The 18215-nt window shown below is 34.6% G+C and overlaps 1 protein-coding gene across 4 annotated transcripts in view; it reads right to left on the bottom strand.

The window, feature by feature from the left end:
- Positions 1–18215, bottom strand: part of cnih3 (cornichon family AMPA receptor auxiliary protein 3) — a 68350-nt gene that overhangs the window by 38189 nt on the left and 11946 nt on the right. For all 4 annotated transcript variants that reach the window (XM_021468659.3, XM_068215673.2, XM_687375.9 and 1 more), the window contains exons 2-3: positions 16014–16082; positions 262–309 (exon numbers count right to left, since the gene is read on the bottom strand). In XM_021468659.3, the coding sequence (XP_021324334.1) occupies positions 262–309; positions 16014–16082 (117 nt within the window). The remainder of the gene's footprint in view (positions 1–261; positions 310–16013; positions 16083–18215) is intronic.

Below are 18215 nucleotides of genomic sequence, written 5' to 3'. Positions count from 1 at the left end.
GACTTGTGGATGTGCGCATCAAGGGATTTGGTCTTCAGTGTTTTGGACTTTCAGCAGTGAAAATTAAACCACACTTAACTAAACTAGACTCTGAAAACAGGACTGACACTGTTTTAATGTACTAGAAGTTCAATGAAGCTGCTTTGACACAATCTACATTGTTAAAGTTCTATAGAAATAAACATGAATTGAATTGAATGTTTGAAAATGGCTCATTCTGAACATAAAATCCCCCCACAGATAAAGAAAAACATCACATACCTTTCGCAGCAGGCAGCAGATCCTCTCAATATTCCTCAGTCTTTCACGCTGTTAAGAGAAAAAAAATCTGGTGAATCTCCCATAACACCTAAAACACAGGTCTCAAGGACAAAACTTTTGTAAAGGCCACATCCTGCTACAAAAAGTTTATCTGATCATCATAAAATTGAGCAGTTTTTTAGATTCTAACTGAGCTTAAAGGGACAGTTCATTCAAAAAATACAATTCTGTCATCATTTACTCTTTCAGCACTGTCACCTCACAGCTGGTTCAAGTTCTGGCTTGTCCAGTTGGCATTTCTCTGTGGAGTTTGATGATCTCCCTGTGTTATACTCTAGGAGTTCTGGTTTTCCCCACATGCGCAAAACACAAAAGACATGCGCTTTAGGTGAATTGGATGAATTGGATGAACTAAATTGACTGTAGTGTGTGAATGTAAGAGTGTATGCATGTCTCCCAGTAGTGGGTTTTGGCTGGAAGGGCATCCGTTGTGTAAAACATATGCAGGAATAGTTGATAGTTCCTTCTGCTGTGGCGACCCTTGATAAATAAGGGACTAAGCCAAAGGAAAATAAATGAATTTACTATCTCTTTACTTGTTCCACACTAGTTTCATTATGTTTTTTTGTTTTGTTTTGTTGAATGTTGGTAACTTGTAATCATTAACTTGTATAGTGGGAAAAACAAATACCATGTAATTCAATGGTTACTGTTTTCCAACACATACCTGACAACACTCCCATTTTTCCTGCAAGTCTCCCATATTTCAGACTCATCTACCGCCACCCTCCCATTTTGTTATTTCTCCCGGAAAACTCCTGGAATCTCCTTCATCTTTTTGGTACAGTCTGTAACGCCCCCGGGTCACCGACTTTGGTTTAGTATTAGAAGAAAAAACTAAATTTAAAATCTGGTTTGGAACAAGTAACAAATAAATGATGACAGATTTTTTAAGGGAACTATCTCTTAAAATGTGTATATATGCATTTGTATGTGTTTGTGGCCCAGTGGTTATGGCTTTGACGTGCCACTGATGCCTAAGGCTAGTGTTTTTTTCCAGCTCTTGGCTGATGTTCTCTTGCACTACACACTGGCAAGGACATCAAGGGACTTGCTTTTAGAAAAACAACTGCCAAGAGCTGGAAAAAAAAACAGAAGGGAGATTTCTGAATGGCACGTGAAAATGGCATATGGCGATTACATCCGATGTATGTTTTGGGGGGCAGGAAAGTGGCGTTATTCTCAAGGGACTATGTTTCAAAATCTATTTTTATACAGAAAAACTACCAGATAGAGTATAGTCAGTGTTTTATCATTCAATCACAAGTGCAATGGATTAAATTTCATCAACAGAATTTCAATGCAAAGTCAGGACAATCAAATTAAATAGTCATTTATTTAAACCTTGCATTTTCTTACTATAGCTTTTCTTATTTGAGGTTCAAAAAAGAAGCAGAGCTCAAATAGAGGCATGCGCCAATGTACATTTGTTGCACAAATAAATCTTACATGAGCAACACAAAAGAAAGAAATGCCTGTGCTCTACCTAAAGAGCATTGTTTTTATGCCCTTTGGCAGGAGGAGGTCATGGATGCTGTTTTCTGCATTAATGATGTCTAAACATACATATTTAATTGCAATTTTCTTACATTTTCATCCAACTTCATTCAGACCAATGCATTATTTATATTCTGCTAGCCTGCACTTGTAAATAATGCACTATTATTCACTAATACACAGAACCACCCGTAGTGACCACATCAAGAAACAATGCTCTCTTTACCAGAGGCGACCTTGTTAGTCAGTTTAGTTACACAACTCAAAATGTGTCCTCTATTTGTTTCCTTGTATATTATATCTTTTATATATTCAAATGATCTGTAGACAATAGAGATTCCTGCACGCTAAGTACAGTATATTGTTCACATTAATGCATTCATTTCATTTAACATTCATTCATTCATTTTCCTTCGACTTAGTCCCTTTATTCATCAAGGGTCGCCACAGCGGAATGAACCGCCAATTTATCCAGGACATGTTTTACACAGCAGATGCCCTTCCAGCTGCAACCCAGTACTGGGAATCATCCATACACTCTCACATGCACACACATACACTATGGCTAATTTTGCCTATTCGATTCATCTATAGCACATGTCTTTGGACTGTGGGAAAAACCGGAGCACCCGAAGAAAACCCACATAAATACGGGAGAACATCCAAATTCCAAACATCTATTTGTCTCCAATGAGTTTTTTGTTTTTGTTACTGCAGACTAGATCAGTAAAAAAAAAGAAAAAAGAGATTCCCACATATGTTTAGCGTTAATCACAAACGCAATAGTAATCTGGTAGTAATTGTATTGCTATGGCTTTTTCTGGAATAATTATTGTGATCTCCCAATTGCAACAGAGAAATACTGGGAAATCTCTGTTGATTGATGGCATTTCATGCCGTTTAGTCTTAAAGTGTCAGCAAAATCACCTGTTTTGTTATCACTTTGGACATTACACTAGAAAATCATTCAAATACTAGCTCTAAAGTGAAGTTGGTGAAGAAGCAATGGTTTCTGTTTCTGCAGAAAATGGTGCAGCTCAGGAATGGTTGAAGATAGTTCCTCTTAGAAAAGGATTTTTAGACTCTCCATGTTTGAATTTTTTTATTTATATACACGATTATGTTGTCAAACTGTTGTATAAATGCAATATCCCACTCGTAGTAGTGCGATGTGGCTGCTGGTGGGACACTAAAGCATTTGGCCTACAGCCTCATGCCAATGCATGCCTCCCACCAGTTTCGATATAAAGCCATATTGCACTGCTACTCATGCGATATTGCTCGTTTAGCTGCTTAAAACTTAAATAAAGAGTGTATTTTCGAATGAAAATAAATGTTTAATCAAAGCATTATGAGAACTGAAAGGCTACACATTTTATTCATGAATTTCTGACTAAAAACTGGACAAAAGGTCAATTGGATTACTTGTTGGTGAAAATTGAATGCACTGAAACAGTATGTCATGTGGCCGTGAGTGGTCGTCCACACACTGCCCATACTGTTGAAAATATCACCACTGTCGAAGGCATGGTACAGGGCCAAGAAGATGCACAAAAAGAAGGTAATGCAGTGATATAAATCAGGTGAGGTGGAGAATGTATACACATATCATATCATTTAATCTATTTGCCATCTAATCTAATTACAAAGTATAATTAATATTGGAGGTATTTTGATTTGATTGAGAAATTCTGACCGAATTAATTTTGCTAGGATCTTTTTGAGAGATGATGTATAAACATATATATACACACAAATTGTTTTAATGGATGTATTCAATGCAAGTATTTGTTTAGTAAAAACTTGACAAAATGACAAGCTGCTAAATGATTTTCTTTGCTGAATTGGGAAAAAAATGCAGCTTTATTCACCAAAGCTGTTTCTGTGCATTTCTAAACAGTTGTTTTTTATTTGATTTGATTTTTTTTCCCCAAAGCTTTGATTGGCAACTTCCCACTGTCTTGTTCCGGCACACAGCTGTGTTTTAGAGATTACACCCAAAGTTACACTGAACGCTGACTATTTTTGGTCTGCTCCTCATTTTAGTTCATCCCAATTTGCTTGAGACATTTTTATTCACACTATTTCCCTCCTCAACAACAGCATGCAAATATATTCCACTGGCAGCCATAGCGAGTGAAGATAACCGCAGCTATATCAGCACTTTTAATTAGAAGGCAATTAGACTCATCTCCCTTTGAAATATTCGTCAGCATAAATTCTGCTTGACAAGTGCTGGCGTACAGTGTAAACAAAATATTAAATATAGGACAGAGAGTCAATACAGCAGCGGATGTACGATGTTCTTGAGCCGTCCAATCTGCGACGTGCAAATGGATAATCCTTGACGGAGATACAAATGCAAACACAGCAGAACAACGATGCATTATCCCTGTAGCATGAAGAATGTTCAGCATTCCTTAGGCTGATGGAATGAAAAAAATGTGATCAAAAAACAAGCCTGAAAACAAACTCAAATTATTTTGGTCATTTTAGAAGCTAGCCAATTTAGATGGATGCCAACTTGGATATGTTCTTGGCATCCCCTCATACATGAAAACCAACAAAGCATGCACGTAAAATATCATCATAAAATGTAATCTAGACTGCATCAAATGGTCTCATGGTGATTTCATGTGGTGAGTTTGGTCTGTGTTGCATTCATATTTCAGTCAATCCGCACCAGATTTCACTTGAAAGTGGACTACATCCATTTTTCAGTGGTTTGGATCTGCGTGTTTGGTATATGTCTAGGGTAGAATGGCACGGTTCACACTTTTTGCAATGAACCACACAATCATAGCAATTACGTCAGAGTTCTTTCATTGATTTTCTTTTCGGCATAGTCCCTTTAATAATCTGGGGTCACCACAGCGGAATTAACCGACAACTTATCCAGCATATGTTTTACGTAGCGGATGTCCTTCCAGCTGTAACCCATCAATAGGAAACACCCATACACTTCCATTTACACACTCTACGGACGATTTAGCTCTCCCAATTTACCTGTACCGCATGTCTTTGGACTTGTGGGGGAAACCGGAGCACCCGGAGGAAACCAACACGAACACGGGCAGAACATGCAAACTCCACACAGAATTGCCAAACATCAGAGTTCATTGTAACTAAACCCAAAACTGTCAGATGTGAACACAACTTTAAAAACCTAAGTTGTGAATTGCCAGTTTGTTTATGGTTGGCCTGTTTGGTAACACTTTATAAAAATTACACACTATTAATCATCTATTAAGCATAGCAAATAGTTCATATTTCATTATCCATAAAGCATTAACTCTACAATAATAGACATTAGTAAGCAGTTTCTAAATACAGCTACACATGCTGTATTCTTGACTTATAAGCACATTTATAATGTGCTTAATATTTGTATTTTTATACTTTAAAAGTTAGTCATTAGTAATGAAATTTACAAATCATTTGTATTTAAGAGTAGTTGGTGGCTTTTAGAAACATTTGAGTTGGAAAATGATTAATAAACTATTCAAATTAACACTTATATATTTTATTATTCAGGCATAAAGTGGTTACTATGTATGTTAATAAATGCTTTATTAAATCAACTTCATGCATTTTTGTGACCTAATCTAAAGTGAGGACTTTTTATGTTTTGTAAATCCCTTATTAATAACAATTAAAGGCTGAATAACAAATAAACAATAAATTTTTATTATCTTATTTAAAAAAATAAAATTACTGTAAACTTTGCTGAAAACAGTGCTGAAAAACAGGAGTGTAAAATTCCATTAGAAATAAATACAATTAAATAAAATTGGATAAAACAACAATCTATTAATTTAACAATATATTATGATACAACATTAAAAAAGTAGTTTAGTAAAGTTTAAACTGTAATTTTATTAAAGAGAAAACTGCAAAGATGTATTTTTCATTTGATACAAATTGATTTGTGCATCTTCGAACAAATAGAAATGAACAAAGTCGTTTATTTTCTTTTGTACTCTTTAGAATGTAACTGAGCCTTTGATTGTCATTTATAAGGGATTTATAAAGCTTAAATAATCCTCACTGGATTAGGTCACAAATCTGAATGAAGTTAAGTTAGTCACGCATTTATTAACATACAAATTAACTATTAATATGCCTGAATAATGAGATTTATAAATGTTGATTTGAAAAAGTAAATTAATCATTTACTTAAGCATTCTGAATGATCTTAAAATAGCACCAACTGTTCTTAATTAAATGGTTTGTAAATAATGCAAAACTTAATTAAGTAATTAAAGAATAATTATTAAAAAAGTATAAAAACACAATCATTAAGCACATTATAAATGTGCTTTAAAGTCAAGAAAACGGCATTTGTATCTGTAAAAAATAAACTGCTTACTAACGTCTATTAATATAGATTTAATACTTAACAGATAATGAATTAACTATTTGCTAATGCTTAATAAATGATTCATAGTGTGTAATGATTATAGTGTTACCGCATGTTTTTACTTTTATAAAACATTTTGTATACCACATTTTCTTAAATAAAAGTTGTCTTTTATTATTTGAAATGTGAATTTATTCAAGAACAATTTATATAATCTGTAATAACTGTAAATTAGATCAACAAAAATTTGCATATAAATTTTTACACCTGAAAGAGTTACTTTTTCCAACCTAAGTTATTATAATTTTCTGTTTTGTGTGTGTGCGTGTGAGTTTTTCTTTTATTATTCCAGCAAATAGGATTGTTTTTAAAAAAAATTGTACTCTCCCATTGATTGCGCTGTACGTCTTCCAACTATGATGACTTCTGCTACTGAAAAACCAAGAAATGTGAAAAGGCTTAATTAAATTCTAAAATATGACCACGCTAATGCAAAATAAAAAAAATTATGTTGTGACCCTGTGCAACTTATAATGCAACCCAAAGGTAAAATACGTTGCTTATGGTATGTTTCACTGTATGTTTCTGATGAAAAAACCACTAGAGGGTGCTGTCTACATTTTTGTGTATCTAAAATGCATTTTTTTATTTGATGTTTTGTTGTATGTTTCAGATACACGTCTTTTTTTGTATGCGTCCACGAGAAAGTGTATCTTGTCAGATCACCAGCAAACCACAGCCCTGAACGCAACCACTAGTGTTTTCAAAAGCAAACGTTATCGAAAAGTTCACTGTGACTCCATATTTTTACCTTGATTTTTCATGGCTTTTAGCTTTTATTACCTGACTTGAACCAGAGTGCTCTGCGTCACAAGTACAACATTGTACATATGACAAAGTGAGCTACCAAGCAAACTGACCATGGTAGAAATAGACATCAGCATCTTAAATCCTTAAACGTTTTTAATATTTCGATTTTTTTAACTTATGTATATCTATATTTAGTTATGTATAGTGTCATCTCTGCATGAAAATACAAAAAACAAATTACTGCTTCTGCGAAGCATTTGAATTGCAGCATGTATGGGGAGACAGTAAATTTGACATTGTTTGCTGCTGTTATCAGTCTCACACTATTTTACTTTTTTTTCTGATAAATGAGTCTTGATAACACCATCGTGGAGTTTTTCCTTTTATTATTTTAGCAAAAAAATGAGTATAATAGTTTTGCCCTCCCATTCATTGCACTGTAAGTTTCTCAACTCTGATGACTACCACTACTGAAAACACAACCCAGAAATGGCAGCTTTTATCACCTGACTTGAACTAGAGTGCTTTGCGTGACAAGTACAACATCGTACAAGGTGAGCTACCGAGCAAACTGACCATGGTAGAAATGTTGTCCATATGGAGATCGATAGGTGAGGCAAACATATTTGTTTACATATCATGAACACCGTTAAGATGTTTTATGTGGTGTTATAAAAAGAACTGCATTCCTTTATTCATCAATAACATGCCCCTATAAATATCATTAGTGTGAAAAGGAATAAAAGCTGTTGGCACCATGCTGCCTCATAGCTTTCATTTTACTTGGAAACCGCATTCGGTGTATGTTAAATACGCATTTGTGGTTTCACAAAAATGTAGGCTGAAGCATGTTTTTCTGCTGAGTCTATGTTGCTATAATCACATGAAATTTCTTTTAAATAAAATATTTTGGCTTGTAAAAATGTAGGTCATGACACAAACCCGGTTATAAATGAATGGTTTATATGTTTTGAGCTTTATCTAGCTAAATCTTTGCCTTTGGTTTTTAGAAAGCCCATACTGCTGTGTCTGTTAAATCACTTATTTCTCAGTTGAAAAAAAATCATTTTTCTCTTCTGAGCAATTCAGTTTAGAGTTTCAGTGCAAAAAAAAAAAAAAAAACTGGTCTGACTTGCAGCTCAGCTCATGCAGTTAATTGAGTGGTATGGAGAGTAACAGATGCTATTTGACCCCGAAGAGACCATCCGTATCCAATTCAAAGTGGGCCCTGAGGAGAGTCGAGTGACCTCTACTAAAACAATGTGCTGGTAGGTAATATAAGCTCTAAGTTAGCTAATGTTTTAGCAATGCTTCTTTCGCTAAAATAAGAGATAATTCTGATTTAAATTACGTGTCTTCTGAAAAAAAAGAAAGAATAAGTAAATCCAAAGACAACATAACAATAAAAGAACAAGTTATCTCAGTTGATGTGTTGGATCAATCATTTTATGCATGCTGACAAACATCTGTGTCATAAAACTCATGCCATCATGCAGGCTAATGATCCCTAATTTAGTGTTGTTTTACATAGAAAATCAGCCACATGCATGGTAATGTCTGTCTCGAACATTAGCATGAGAAAATACGAAAAGCTTGCGCGCATCAGGCAGCACAGCAGATACAAATTCGGTCTAATGAGCTTATAACATTAACACGAAAGATGCCTCGTTTCAACACAAAGAAAACTCATCAAGGATTATTAGAGCATCTTATAAAAGAATAGCATCAGAAGTGTTTAATTGCTGGAGAATTATACTTTGAAAGCTTTCGCAGAAATAGCTGGGCAGTGGCAGTGAAGAGCAGTTAAATTTGATGCTTCTGTCAGCTCCCAACCTCTGATTTATCATGTTTTACATTTTAAACGCTACTAAATTAAGTTTGATTTATGTTAAAAGTCAGCATGAAATCAAAATATACAGTGTTTGTTTCACTAGATCATATTGTTAGTCTTTAAGGGTGCTTTAACATCTGTGGTTCGGCTCATTTGGTCCGGACTAAGAGCAACATATGATACATTGTAGCATTTTTCTGCTGTCTTGGGTCTGTTTTACACCATGATTGCTTTGGTCCTAACCAGTTGAAATAAAACAAAATGCAGTCATGTGACAAAATCTACATCAATCGTTGGCCAGATGTTACTAAACGTATTTCCTAAACTGCTTTTCGATTGGTCAGAATGAAAGTGCTGGAAAATGGCAATGAAACTCACACAAGTAAACAAGCTGGCAGACACAAAATGTCGATTTTTACTATGGAGGGACGACTGCACTGGCTGATTGTATCCATGGCCATAGTATACTATATAGTTTGTATACACAAAACATTTTTGAAAATGAAGCGTGGCTGCGACTGGAAAACAATGTTTTAATGCATTGCAAACAGCGAAGGCACATCGCAAGTCACTTCAGGAGGAGGCGTGAATCAATTTAGCTAAACTGTGACATGGTAGTCCACCTCTTCAAGAAGGTCTTGGTATGCTTTTTTGGTCCGCTTTTGGTTCACACTAGAGTATGATTACTACATTCACACCAGCCCAAACAAACCGTACCAAGAGGGAAAACAAACTCTAGTGCGTTTAAACCGAACTAAACAAGGCAGGTGTGAAAGCACCCTAAGTTAATCCACATAAAGAGTATCTGTTTGGAAAACTGTTTGGGGTCTTTGCCTGATGGTGCAAGTTTGGTGGTTTGAGCAATATATGATTAACCGCACCCCTCCAACCTGTAGTTTGCGAAGAGTGAATGATGATAGGAGGAGCTCAAAAATTAAACCTCACCCCTACTTAATATTTCATTTCACTTGCAAACGCACAATCTTACTGGAGTAAAAGTCTGCGGCAACTTCATTAGAAAACTGTTTTGAAAAATTAGAAACTTAATGCCAGATGCAATTTATTTAGCAATTTTTTTGCAAGTTTTTTGTTTCAAGGATTTTTATATTTACTGATAAACAAGATATATACTATTACATCTGATATAAAAAAAAAAAACATGCTATAATAAATGAACACTTAAGCCCCAATTTAATGTAAAATCATATTGTATAAACAATATTTGGTCACACTTTATTTTAATATGTCATTGTTACATTGTAACTATTCTTTTAATTACTGAACAATAATAATTAATTACATGTACTCGCTATAGGGTTAGAATATGGGTTAAGAATAAGGTTATTTTAATACATAATTAGGGGTGGTTCAGTGGTAAGCGCTGTCGCCTCACAGCAAGAAGGTTGCTGTTTCGAGTCAGTTGGGTCAGTTGGCATTTCTGTGTGGAGTCCTTCAGGTGCTCCGGTTTCCAACACAGTCCAATCACACGCAGTACAGGTGAATTGAATAAACTAAATTGGCTGAAGTGTATGTGTGAATGACTGTGTATGGATGTTTCCAAGTACTGGGTTGCAGCTCGAAGGGCATCTGCTGTGTAAAACATAATGGATAAGTTTGCAGTTCATTCCGCTGTGGCGCCCCCTGATGAATAAAGGGGATTAGGCCAAAGGAAAATGAATCAATGAATAATTGTAATTACTTATATTGTAAGTATACACGGAACCCGTGTAAAAAGGACACCTTTAAATACGTTACCCAATATTTTACATATTTATATAATACACAAAAAAAAAAATCATGGCTCAGAATATTTCATTTAGGCTGCCCCAACACAAAATGATTGTTGTGGATTGAACATAAAACAATTAATTTGTCCCAAAAGAACCTCGAGAATTGTGTTGTTTAGGCTCATTTTACATGAGTAGTTTCAACTAGCAGCACAGTAATTTTTGGGAGTTTAGTACATTAAGGTCAATCCAAATTCTATTTTGGTACCCCTACTCCTTCCCCTGGCCCTTGAAACACTGTAAAGGTCTTCAAAATTTTACCCCTGAGAAATGGAACAGCACTAAAACACCTGCACACGTCATCATATGTCATACGGCTGCCAAACAAAAACCATAAAATTACTGTAAAATTTCTTTGTTAAAATAAAGTGCATTTTTTTTCTTTATTTCAAAAAAGAAATTTTACCGTAATTTTATGGTTTTTGTTTGGCAGCCGTAGCTGCCAGTCATTTGACCTTTTTTAATGATTTAAAAATTTTTTTTTTACATAGCAAGTAATTACAATATAATACTTTCATTTTATGTAATTTAAAATGTACTTAAAAAAACAGGAAAAATTTTGTGTAATACTGCATTTTTTTTTGTATAAAACAGGAAAATTGCTGTAATTTGTCATTAATAATATAGTACATAAAATAACAATCAAGCTGTTAATTTACAGATATTATTAGTAATTTTTACGGATTTGAATATAATTAAAAAAAAATAATACTGTATAAATAATACTGTAATTTCCCTGTATAAAAAACAAAAATGTCAGTAATTTGTCTTTAATGATAAAGTATCTAAAATGAAAGTCAAACTGTTAATTTGGAGAGATTGTTTTTCATTTTACTGTCTTGAATATAATTTGAAATGACAAAAAATTACTGTGAAAAATCTAGAGATATTTTCTGTAAACACACACACACATATATATATATTTTTACAGTGTAGCATTTATTAATAGGAAGTTTAGCTTTTTTCTTTTTCTTCGTTTTTTTAAGCATATATTTACACATATATATTTTTTTACAGTGTAGCATTTATTAATAGGAAATTTAGCTTTTTTCTTTTTCTTCGTTTTTTTAAGCATCTAAGCAAGTAAAACATAAACGCGGTTGTGAAAATATAAAAACGTGCTTGTTGGTTGTAAAAATTTGTAATAATGACAAAAAATACTGATTTGTGCATCTCATTACTTCTGTGTGCAGCTATGCTGCTGTTGTAGTTGGTGTATTCTGGGAAATTTTCCTACCCCTTGGTTTCGAGTGTGGTCCTGAAAAATCTCTGTTTAAAGGGCTATCTAGCCCTTTCCCCTCAGCCCTATGCCTCCAAGGTAAAGAGAATTGGGACACCCCTACTCCTTCAAGTAAACGCGCAACACGAGGACTAAGGGGGAGGGCTACGGGGTAGAATTGTGATTGGGTCTAAGTCTCCACATTTATTTATAAACTGTTTTATAAAATAGAGTGCAAAATACATTAAACAATGTATTAATTGTGTGATTATTGTGACTATTAACCTTATTCTTCAGCTCTCTTTCATTTTTAGGTGTTAAAACAGCTTGCTATACTGACAAATGAGACTGACTTGTAATTTCTTAATAAATTATTTCTAATTGTATGTATAGTCATGAACACAATTGTTTGTAGGGCAAGTATTTTGACCGTTTACTGCTGTTTAATATTCCTAGTGATTTCTCTATAGGCAAAATAATTGGAAGTTCTAAAACAATCACATAGAAGAGCTAACAAATTGTACTTCTGCATTGCAGAATAAGGTCAATATTATATCTATAAATTCGACAAAAATTGAAAATTGTCTTTTACTCACCCTCCATATTATACAAGTCAATGGCTACCACTTTCCAACATCAAAAAAAAAATAAATAAATAAAAATAAAAAATTATATATATATATATATATATATATATATATATATATATATATATATATATATATATATATATATATATATATATATATATATATATATATATATAATTATTGTTATTATTATTATTATTATTAAAAACAAAAAAACAAAAACAATTTTACCAAAAAAAAGAAACTACTATATTTGGAACCAGTTGAGGGTGAGTAAATCATGACACAAGTTTCATTTTTAGGTGAACTATATTCAACTCTCAGAACTAAAAAAAGACAGAAACAAATTTCTTTCCAGATATAAAACGCATATTGGTGGCAGGTGTGAAAAAGGGCCTGCAGGACTGAACACAGAAACACACACTGTACAGACTGGAGTCATAAGGGGATCTCCAATGAGAATCACAGGATGAAGCCCTGACTTCCTCCCAGCTGAAGACTGACAGAAGCCACCAATTAGCCAGGCAGGGTGTGAGATTGACTTGACTGGGTGGTGAGATCAGCTAGGAGCCCATCAATCTTTCAGCACCCCCACCTTCCAGATCCTCCATAGTTCCCTTCAGTCAGACTGAGGGCTAGGTGACATACAGAGCTTGTATCTCTTACTTTGAAACTTTGTTGGGAAGACGGCAATAAATTACGACTGCGGAAGCTTTGTGTGGAGCGGATACGTGACTCGGATACTTTGTCTACACGTCACGGTGAGACTTTCACACACAAAAGTCCAAAAGACCGAAAATACCTGATTTGTTTTCTGTCAGCACTTAGCCTGGCAAGGTATCAAGCGCGAACATGACTCATTCTAGAATTGCGGGTACATTTCAAGCATTTTTCCAATCATTTTCCTTAAACTAAAACAACAAATGACAGTAAACTAAACCCATTACTAATGTAAAATAAAGTTAAATGCTTAAATGTGATAGGGAACATGTGATTCTGAAACTCATTGCTGTTTAACTTATTGGTAAACCTTTTAAATTAGTAGCAAAGTTGACAATAACAGGCATATTCCACCATTTTGTGCTTTAGCTCCAGATGCTAACTTCAAACCAGATACCACATGGCATGTCTAAAACAGATGTACAGGGTGGGCCATTTATATGGATACACCTTAATATACTTATTGAGAATTTTACAAGAAAAACAATGGTGTGCTTGGTTTTAATCGTAACTTTATTCTTTCATGAATTATTTACAAGCCCCCTCACATACACTAATGTGCCACAAACAGGATGTTAATACCACCAAACATTCCCATTTTATTAAGGTGTATTCATATAAATGGCCCACCCTGTAGTTTCCTCACTGATTTTAAAAAGTGACTGACACATTCACTGAAATATTACAATAACAGAGTTGACTCGGCTCAATGTCTTTCAGTGATTGTCAGTGGAAGTTGTTTGGAGCAATTTGCATGCGAGTTGACCAGAATGTAGGCGCAGACAAAAAATAATTGTTTTTAATTTCAAAAATTTCAAACAATGTCAATGTAAGCAGAATGTAAGATTCAGGAGGCAGAGATGGTCAAAAATAGGTATTAATGCAGTCTTTAAGTTAATATTGTGAATTCAAATTGTCCGTAAATACCAACGTTATCTTATGTCAACTTGTAACGTTTTGATTTAGTGGCCAATACCTATTCGTATCCCCTTCATACAATTTAATACAATTTGCTCATCCCCCAATGACAATTGGGTGTGGGGGGTGAAGGGGTGGGGGTTACTTAAGAAAGTAGTGAATACTCCCCAAAAAACTACATATTATAAAAATAAGTAATAATTCCTTAGATTATGTAGCGATTTTCTGGACACTCAAATCGCTTTACACATTGGGGGAATCTCCTCATCCACCACCAGTGTGCAGTATCCACCTGGATGACGCAAAATCAGTTATATAGCACCAGACCGCACTGCTGATTGGTGGTGAGTAGACAGAGTAATGAAGTCAATTATAATATGGGGATGGTTAGGAGGCCATGATGAATAGAGGCCAGTGGGTACATTTGACCTGGATACTGGGGTTAAACCCCTACTCTTGTCGAAAGGACATCCTGGGATTTTTAACAACTACAGAGAGTAAGGACCTCGATTTAACATTTATATACGCACTTTATATACAGATTAATGAAAGTTTAAAGCAATGCGTTTGCTACTTTTGTACTTTTGTCTTATTATAAAGTAAAATCACTGTCCATTCAGATAATCTTCTTTTGTGTTCAAAATAAAGAGAATATTTCTATCGCAGAATAATAAGATTCAGACGTCTTCATTTCTGTCTGATCCTGCATTTTCTCATTGTGTGCGGGATTCAACGTGACTACAATAGTTTTAATTCAACAATTTGTTTTTTAAAAGTGAATTAACTAAGCTAGAAAGTAACTCAAGTAGCTTTTTTAAAAAGAGTCTGTGCACATTTTTGACTATTTCAGCTGCAGATTTAAGCAGAATGATTTTGGGAGTATCATAGCAAAAAAGGTAATTTATGAAATAAAAAATAATACCGATTTAACTTTTGTTTAATGTTTACAATGCAAATCTAATTAGATTCACTTATTTAGTAAACAAAGAAAGTCTCATATAATATCTGCTAAAAGACAGAAAATATTACTTTACAAACTGTATTGTAAATAAATCATATTAACATTTTCAAATTAGTCAGTAATATTACTGAAATTAATTTAAAAAACTAAGTAAATATAAATTTTCATACATTAGGACAAGTCAATATATAGACATAATGTTGGGCTGAAAATCTAAGAAAATCTGCCAATTTCTGCTCATGCAGAATCCGTGTGGGCCTACTCATTACATGGGCCTACTACTACATTACATTAAGTAACAATATTACTGTACGTAACTCACGATACTTATAATGCGTTACCCCAACACTGTTTGGTGACCTGCCTACTTTTAAAAATCTAACATTTTCATACTACTGAATTGGTATAAAATAGCCACAAAACTGACAAAATGTATAATATTTATTGATTATGTTGATAAATACACATGAAAACATTATTTTTAGAGATACGTTTATTTTATTTGTGCTATTATTCAATAAAACTATCATCAAGTTTTTGCTATTGCAAATTACTATGAGGTTTATCTTGGAGACCCAAAATGTACCCGCAGTTATAGAATCACTCGCATGTAAATCATCTCGCAACTCGAAATTATTCTGGCATGTCGAATAACAATGTTGTTGTAAACTTTTGGATAACAGTTGGTGTGTCCAAAAAGCTGGAAAAGTTGCCTCCGTTTGAATTAATTAGCGAGATTAAAGCTGCCAGAGCCTCCAGCAGAGGAAAGACAACACATAGACAGCTGCTCTATGGATTATTCATGCGATGCTGCGGATGGCAGGAAATGTTTGAGAGTTTGGGGCAGGCAACACACCTGGCACAGGCAAAAGATCAGAGGACTTGCTTGAATATATTCCCACCATTAACAATTAAACACACACATACACAGACTCATTTACTTTCCATGAAAGTGCAGGAAAAGGCAATAAATCCGGGTTCATTATTTGTATGGCTTACCGCGTGAAGTGGATTGCCCTGATCGATCGGCACCTTGAAGTCTGCCTGAAGCTCATCAAAGGCCGTTATCTGAAATCCCGAAGAAAAAGAAGAAGAAGAACACGATCATTATCATTAGGTTAGACACACGGATTTGTAGTGTTTGTGTGATCTTCAAGGGTACATGATCGTTTTATTACTTTGTTCCAATTTATCCTCCATTATTTCAGCATCGTATAAAGTGGAAGGCGCGCTGGGAGATACAACTGTAATACATTCAAATTAATTAACATTATATATTTGTACACATGGATTGCTATAAAGTCCAGAGTTGTTTTTTGTAAATGCACCTTTTACAGTAGCCTAGACCTTCATTTTCTTTTGGCTTAGTCCCTTTTTTCATCAGGGGTCACCACAGCGGAATGAACCACCAACCCCGCAGATGCTTTTCCAGCTGCAACCCAGCACTGGGAAACATCCATACACTCTTACAATCACACACACACATATGGCTTATTTAGTTTTTTCAATTCACCTATACAGTAGCACATGTCTTTGGACTGTGGGGGAAATCAAAGCACCCTGAGGAAATCCACGTGAACACGGAGAACATGCAAACTCCAAACAGAAATGTCAACTGACCCCCCGTTATTCGAACCAGTGACCTTCTTGCTGTGAGCTGACAGTGCTATCCACTAAGCCACCGTGTTGCCCCTACAATAGCCTAACACTTTACAATTACTTAATGTATATAACAACACAAACAAACAATGGACAATAAATTCAACAACTCTGTTTGTTTGTTGTGTCAAATGTCGTTCTTGCAATCCCAAGTTTACACATCTCATGTTTTGCTATGGCAATGTTGTAATCATCAACTTTAAAATATGTCCAGACTGTAGAGGTCTAACTCTGTACCACTGCATAACTATAGATGTGTTGAAAATGATGAGAATATATATGTACACACATATACATTCCTGATTGGGAGGTAACATCCGAGTCTGAAACTGTTTGATCAGGCCCGATTTCCGATCTTGTAATCGGATCTGGACATCCTTAGCCCCTACCTTCATTAAACACACCTAAACCTACTAATTAGGAACTGAACAGCACTTTATAATTATAGGCAGGTGTGTCTGATATGGGTTGCAACTGAAATCTAGAGGAAGGTAGATCTCCAGGTTGGTCGCCACTGGTTTAACCCAACATAAGGTCAAAGGTAAACAAACTCAATCATCATGTTACTTTTTTAAATTACAATTTAATTACGTTTTTTTTATCCAACTATTAGTCTTGTCCATATTTGACCCAACACTGCACTGTAAAAAAATTAAATCACCATTTGTTCAGCACACTGTACTTTTTCTGTCATATATAAGACAATAAGAATTGTAAATAACTATTGATTTACATAAAAATAAATGTTATGTGAACAATATTCGCTAAAATGTTATGTCTATATGTTTAACTGAGTTTTCTGGACAAACATTTTTGTGTTGAACAGGAATGTTGATATTCAAATAATTTGTGTATGTGTGACACGACCATGGAAAACTAAGCCTGTTTATCTGTTGCTTGTGAGAGGGGTGACACAGTGGTGCAGTTGACAGCACAGTCGCCTCACAGCAAAAGGGGTCGCTGGTTCGAGACCCGGCTGGGTCAGTTGGCATCCCTGTGTTCATGTGGGTTACCTCCGGGTGCTCCGGTTTGCCGGCAGTACAGGTGTAAGAATGGGTGTTTCCCAGTACTGGGTTGCAGCTGGAAAAACAAATGCTGAATAAGTTGGCTGTGGTGACCCCTGATGAATAAAGAGACTAAGCCAAAGGAAAATGTATGAATGAATGAAGCAGTACGTTTGTGTTTGTCATTTGTAAGTAAAATTATTAAAAACAGGATGATATGTATTTTGCAAATCTGAAAAATAAATTATCCATTGAATAGAAAAAAATAAATAATTGCTTCAATAGCAGTAACTGTTGCTTTAGTTGATGTGACAAGAATATCATTTTAGTAAAATACAATAAACTATGGAGACCCGGAAATACGGAGACCCGAAAGGGACGTGATGGTGGGGAAAAAAAAGGTGAAAGAAAAAAAAACTGGATGGGAGAAAAAAAGAAAAAACTAAGTGATAATAAAACATATTTCTAAGGTTTTTGCATTCTCTCACAAAGATGTTTTGCATTATCTCGCAAAATTGTTCCTCCACAAACACTTCCT

The sequence above is a fragment of the Danio rerio genome, chromosome 20, assembly GCF_049306965.1.
Source record: "Danio rerio strain Tuebingen ecotype United States chromosome 20, GRCz12tu, whole genome shotgun sequence".
NCBI lineage: Eukaryota > Metazoa > Chordata > Actinopteri > Cypriniformes > Danionidae > Danio > Danio rerio.
The sequence above is the reverse complement of the archived record's forward strand: the minus strand, read 5'-3'. Positions and strand labels throughout refer to the sequence as shown.